At 41.0% G+C, this 7,049-nt stretch overlaps 1 protein-coding gene across 1 annotated transcript in view; it reads right to left on the bottom strand.

Annotated features, from left to right (window-relative positions):
* Nucleotides 1–5,780: 5,780 nt before the first annotated feature.
* zic6 (zic family member 6) overlaps nucleotides 5,781–7,049 on the bottom strand; it is a 3,099-nt gene continuing 1,830 nt past the window's right edge. The window contains exon 2 of the mRNA XM_037675223.1: nucleotides 5,781–6,425. Within this exon, the coding sequence (XP_037531151.1) occupies nucleotides 5,815–6,425 (611 nt within the window). The 3' untranslated portion in view covers nucleotides 5,781–5,814. The remainder of the gene's footprint in view (nucleotides 6,426–7,049) is intronic.

Genomic DNA, 7,049 nt, shown 5'->3' with positions numbered 1-7,049 from the left:
ACGAAAACCTTAGTCTAAGGGTAATTGAAAAGGCCCAAGGGGACTTCCTGTCTTGTGCTTGGACCACCCTCTTCCCCACCATCCCTACATCCATCATTCTAGAGTTAGGCCCTGGGGTGAAGGCTAACAGAAAGATTGCCATACATTCTCACTTAAAGGCTCTTGACTGTGGCCTCATGGGATCTGAATATACAGCTGCAATCACCAGGTCTGGAACGACACGCAGCCTCATGTCCAATCCGTGTTGATTTATCGGCCTTGGACCGGCAGGCGCAAGCTGGAGCGTGTCAACATCCCCATGTTTAGCAAATGGATGGGATGTGATCAGAAACAGAAAGGAACTGTCAGATGTAGAGTTCATAGGCGTTACAGCTGCCTCGCAATGCCCACCACAACCGAGAAAATTAAACACTCGCGGTGACTCGTCACTTTGAAACACCATGGATTGTGATCAATGGGAGCCCTGTTTCAAGTCTGACCTCAAACAGCAAAACTATATTTCAGAAATCACATAAAGTCAAAACAGCTCTCTATATATTTATTGATATGTATTTATCTTGACTAAACGGTGATAGTTTTGAGAACCAGCATGCGATTAAAACATCTCTGCAGAGCTTTGGTAAAAATCTAAAGCGGTGCGTTCTTTAGGAGGCGCGATCAAAGCCTTTGTGGCGGTATCTAACAACCACTTCAAATGCATTCTGTTAAATGGGAATCATTATGCACGGATTCTAACTGATCATTGTTTTCAAAGATCATATACTCAAACTGTTCCCAAAACACCAGAAACAGATAAAGGCACACATTTCTGCTTGAACATGCAGATTTAAGCATATTCGTATGGCTTTTCACATACATGAAAGCTACCAGCTGCCCTTGTCAACGAGAGTAGAACATTAAGGCTCAGGGTGGTTGATGGAGGATGGATGAGGGTCTGGAGGAGGGATTAGAAGCAAAGGGACCAAAGTACTGGTCATTCCTTTAAGAGGATGCAAAGGCTCGGAGCTGCGAGGACTTGACAGATCTTCAAAGGTCTTCCCACCCGATACGACTCACCCTAACTCCCCAACAAAAAAATGATAAAAGCTAAACATTTTACAAAGATATGAACTTTTTGTTTATTCCTTTGTTTTTTGCATCACTGTAGGCCACAACAAACAATTTGTTGTTTATTTGTTTGCTTTTGTTTAACAGGTAAGAGGTGAGCATGAAAGAGTCTCAAAATGTGGCTCATCAGATTTTTTATTTCTTAAATATCTGTTACGTAAGGCATGGATAATAAATGACAAAAGAAAAAAGGATTCTTTTTAAGAACCAGCCACGGGGTAAATTGCATAGCATCAAAAGACACGCATGCATTACACATGAGGGTGGGCAGGGCCTTTCTTTCCATCCTGCTGTATGTTGGCTATTCAGCAATACTCCAGTCAGTTGCACCGATTTTGGGCAAATTCTGTAACAATAGTGAGGGAGCTGAGCGTTTAGGGGCTTGGGCTTAAGTTGACAGTAGAGTGACCGTTGAGAGGAGTAAAAAGAGCCTAGTTTAATAAGCCCTGGTGTAGGCTGGTCTACGCAGGGGGTTGGCACCGCAGAAATCAGAAAACTGCTGTGCAGATGAACATGAGAGAAATCTAAAGGACTGCCTAAATCATAGGGGCACAGAGCTGGGACTCCATTTCTCTAAACGTGTGCAATAATTGCATGGTCTAACATGGGAGCCCTGCTTCTGGTGTGCATGTGTGTATTAGGAGCTCATTAATTCTAAACAAGCACAAACAGACATGAAATAGATCACCTTATCTCACATAGGAATACATTTATATGAGCTGCGTTCGTACAATGCGGCATTATTATTTTTCATTGTGTCTTTTTCTTTAAAATTAGTCATTATGGGTTGTTACAGTTGGACCTCATTATGCATTCTTTGTATTGGTGATGCCTGATGTCAAATCTGCATGTAGCAGTCTATTCTTGTGGTGGGGAGGGGATGAGGGGGGGTTAAAAAAAACATGTTTCTGCAACTGTGTTTATGTGCTGCAGCAATTTTGCATAGAGAGAAAGAGGCAGCGTTCCAGACGTCAGAGGGAAGAATCAGGCCCTACTTACCTTGGAACCACACTGGCACAGATTAGGGGCCATCATGAAGGAGCCATGGAGGGTGAAGATGGCCAGGAGCTGCAGAGATAAAGGTTGATGAGCAAAGAAGTACAAAAGTAGCTGGCATTAATAAAAAAGAAGGAAGGGAAGGGTTGAGGGCGTGTTGATAAAAAGAAAACAAGAAGGGAAGCAAAAGCACCTCTGACTCGACCTAGGGGAGGTTCACAAGTAAAGCCAGAGATCCAATTAAAATTGCACTCGGTCACTGAATATTAGTGCTGACACAGCCTGCCTGTAAGTGCCACTGGAAACGTATGGAAACTGCACAGTGTAAGTTACGCAAGATGTCATAGTCGGTTATGATGATGCATAAAAGCTGAAATCTGGTGTGACAAAGCTGCCAACCCGCCCGTGCATAGCTGGATATCTAACCAAATATGGTCCAACAGCAACACAGGAGGCTCCACCACTCAGCAGAGGTGGGAAAATGTTTATTTATTTTTTTAAATGACACCAAACTGATGTATACCTTGTCCAAAATGGCGCTTGCGCTTGTTGCTAGGCAGAGCGCAGAAGTAAAGATGGTGGCGAACAAGTGGCAAACTGGGAAGGGGTCTAATCACTGGAAGACGAAGGGTATGGGTTCAGTGTTTATTGAACATTTAGCGCATCTTTGGTCGGAAAAAGATCAAAAAAATAAATACTGAATAAAAGAAATGTGTGGTTGAAGGCGCTGCCTCATGTCCTCACACAACCAATAAACACTTTCACTTGCACATTAAATAGAAAAGCACTCTTAGAATCCAAAATATTATTTAATCAGCTCTGTGGGGAGCTGTAATATTTTCAGAAATACAAGTGGAAAGAACAAAATGGGAATGTTTGGGGCTTAGATGAAGAGTGGTAGAAATTGCAAAACAGAAACCCTGAAACTATCCTAACACCTATAAAACATTTGATGCAAGCTATTGATTAGGTTGCAAAAGACAGAAAGTGACCTCATAAATTCCATCTATCTCTTTCATTAAAGTCTGCTGATCAAAGCCAAGCAAGCTCGCCCCAGTTAGCTTGAAGAAAGAAGCACTTCACTGTTTAAATATTTCAAACCGACCACTCAAAATGATCTTAGGCTATATTAAATCACTTGTTATATAAGCTTAATGTCAACTGATATTACTTTTTACAGCAGCAAGTCACACTTGTTAGGAAAATCAAAAAGGCTGATGTTCCAACTGGTTGTTGTTGAGTTGAATGGTTCAACAGAAGCTCCTGCAGGAAAGTTAAAAATGAAAATTAACTGTGGAGGAGAAAAATCAAGGGGTGGGGGCGGGGGTGCAAAATGCATCATCAAAAATATCTGACTTTCCCAAAAGATGCATTCCTGAGAGAATGATGGGCAACAACATGCAGCAACACAGAATGCATAAACAAGTTCATCACAGCCTGCATATTACATATACAGTGAGAGGGCTTTATGGGAAAAACTTGTAATAATTAGAACAAATTTATGTTAATTTTGATGTCTTTTTTTAATCAAACTGTTTTTTTTGCTGCTTGGATTTGGTTTTATAAATGATATCGAAATAAAAAAGCACCAGAGAGACAACAGGATGGTTATTTTCATTCATTTTGATCAGCAAATTTCCATAAAACTAAAATCTTTTGTACATACATTAAGGTAAGTTAGCAGAAAAATCATCTGAGCTTTATTATATTTTAATAAAATTTTGAAAAAATGTGAAATTAGATCCTCAAAAAAAATCCATAGTGAATGCTAAGGTGCATAAGATAAGCTGTTTTTTTGCCAGAAAAGTGCTTTTTATTGTTTGTTTTTTCATTATAAGACTCATGTGACTTCTCCTAATCAGGCTTATCTTTCAAGATGTCAAGAAAGGATGAAATAAAAAGTCGCACATCTTTTAATCAAATCATTCTTCCCTTGAGACATCGTTAGACGTCATCAGGAAACGAGGAGAGTAAGCTTTTAGCCAAAGTAACTCAGTGAGGATAAGTTTCTCCTTCTTCACCTGAATCCAAGCTCTGCTGAAAATCATTATAAATTAAAGAAAGAGTACTCCAACTTGTTCTTGTAAAACAAAAAAGAGGGTTTTGTGCTTTTATTTTAAAAAACTTGAGCAATCCTGAACAAATAAGAAACTGCAAGAGAAGCAAACATTTTACTGGATGCAGTGTCCAAACGTGTTTTAAATTGTATCTTTATCATATTATTATTATTATTATTACATTTATGTCAATCACATGTGTGTTCAATAAGAATATTAGAAGTAGTAAATTAAATCAGGCATTAAGGGAGGAGTTCTAAAATCTTGCATGGGATCTACACTTGTTTTATTTATTTGTTTATTTATTTATTCTGGTTAACATTTAAACACTTGGTTCAACTTTGTTTGAAAATGAAAGTGCATGAAACAAATAAACAATTAAACAAATAAATAAATAAATACAGTAAAATGTTTCAAACTCGCCCAACTGACTTTTTTTTTTTTTTGTGGGGGGGGGGGGGAATTATTTAACCTTTATATATAGTCTCATTGATGAGGACTCATGAGAGACCTGTTTTGGGAGCAGATGGTGGTGGTGGTGGAGGTGGTGGGGGGAGGGTTAAGGGCCTTGCTCAAGGGCCCAGAGTGGGGCAAAAGAGGGTGGAGGCAGGTGTTGGTGTTTCACCTTTCCCACCCTGATGTTGTTTAATGTGCAGTAATAAATAAATAAAAATAATAAAATTTGAGTTTTTAATTTGGGTTTTGTAGCCGTTTTTAGCCCATCACCTCCTGCAAATTTAAATCAAATTCCTCTGATCCAAAAGAGAAGTTCAAGGATTCACAAAATAATTGTAAATCTGCGGACAAGACTTTTGATTTTTTTTTTTTTTTTTTAAAGAATAAAAAAGTTTGAGTTGAAAATGACTTGATGATCTCACGCACGTCTGATCAAAGAGAATATAGACACTTTAATAAAATATTAGGTACATAATTAATTATACAGTAGGCTTATGTACAGTGGAGCTCTAATTATGCCATTAACACGAGCACTGTGGTTTTACACACACGTTGCACAGAAATGTGAACATACATATTGTACAAGAAATGTTTAATGAAGAGGGGCTGAAAATCTGAAGTTAAGAGAAGGAAATAATCATAATATTAATAATGAGCCTGGCGGTGTTTTAATTACAGTCAAGCCATGCTTCAGGCCCACCACGCTGGCTTCTTAGATCTCGAAATTTAGCTAGAAAAAAAAAATCTTCCAGATAATTATTAACCCTGCGACATCCACGAGTCATGAATAAATTGTCTATTCATTCCAACATACATTACACCTAGTTTACATTCAACAAAGACCCCTAAAGTGAGGGCTACATTCAGCAAGACTTCATTTTTTATTTTATTTGTCCTTTTTTAAACCTTTTAATAGAAATTTCAGAAAACACGCATATTTTTTTTTCTTTTTCCAAAGAGTCTTCACAAAATAGACTTAAAACAGCAAATAAGTGACAAACTTTGCTCCTGTCCAAGATTTACCAGCAAGAAGAAGAAAAGCTGGACACGTTTGGACACGCGGGGGGACTGAGGACGTCTCACACACTACCTGCAACATTCACGATAAGTAAAGAGAAACAGCTGTCTTTGACAGGAGGATGCACGTGGAGGTGGGGGTGGGGGGGGGTCTGCAGCTGGGGTGTGTCCCACCAGGGTCTCAGAGAGAGGGGATGTTGCTGCACTGCTTTGGTGGGAACGAGTCCACGCCGCTGTGGCACGTGTACCATCCGTTCACGATGCTTTTCTGAAAGGGAGAGGCGGAGGAGAAAGTCCGCGAGGTCTGGTGGAAAGCGTGACCCGTCTGGCTGCAGGGGTACTGGGAGGACTGGGACCTGTAGCTGCCCCTCTGCAGCAACAAAGGGTCTAAGAGGGGCTGCGCCCTGTGCGCCGGGTAGTCCATGCTGTCAAACGTGTGATGGAAGCGTGACCTGGGGGTCAACTCGTCTCGACTCTCAGGGGACATGGGGACATCCTGAGCTGAGGTGGGAGGGTTCGGGGGGCTGATCTGGGTCGACCTGCCCTCCGCAGCTTGGTCCTCGTCTCCGGGACGCGCGTCGCCGCCTTTGGAGACGTGCGCCTTGTTGGGGGCGCAGTGGAGCTTCATGTGCTTTCGCAGGGAGCTCGGGTGGGTGTAGCACTTGTCGCAGCCTCTGACCTTGCACATGTAGGGTTTATCACTGGAGTGCACGTGGGAATGCTTCTTCCTGTCGCTGCTGTTGGCGAACCTCCGGTTGCAGCCCTCGAACTCGCACTTAAAAGGTTTTTCACCTGAAAACAAAAGCGGGCAGAAAGAGAGAGAAGGTCACGAGTTACCAGAGTGGATGCAGGCCCGTGCACGGGAGCTGAGCTCGGGTGGATGAAGCTAACAGACAACATGAGCCCCAAAGACTGCACAATAACATGCACAGTGAGTTTCAGGGCAAATTTAAAAAATCCATCAGCCCTCTAATTAAACATTTACATGTAAATTCTGATGCATTAAAAGAAATATAAGGTTGTAAACTATCCATCAGTGACCAAAAACATGCATGTTAGGCTGTTTCAGGCCCGGGCCTCCCTGCTAAAGAGATCTGTGATCTCAGTGGGATTTTAGCCTGGTTAAATAAAGATTAATAAATAAATAAATGACTAATACTTTGTGTCTGGTCGGAGTGTCAAAGATGCTGCAATTTATTGCCATAAAGTATCTGATTAACAAGCACATGCAGCTGTGCTACAGCTTAGCAAATGTCATTAAGGGTCTCTGTTGTGTTTCTATTCTCTGCAGCTTTCATCAGAGAAACAATTCACAGCAGAAATAAAAGAGGGTGCCCAAGGAATATGTTTTTGTCCAGTCTTTTTCTTTTGTGTGTGTGTGTGTGTGTGTGTGTGTGTGTGTGTGTGTGTGTGTGT

The sequence above is a fragment of the Nematolebias whitei genome, chromosome 4, assembly GCF_014905685.2.
Source record: "Nematolebias whitei isolate Nwh7 chromosome 4, NemWhi1, whole genome shotgun sequence".
NCBI lineage: Eukaryota > Metazoa > Chordata > Actinopteri > Cyprinodontiformes > Rivulidae > Nematolebias > Nematolebias whitei.
This window is presented reverse-complemented; position numbering and strand designations above follow the sequence as displayed.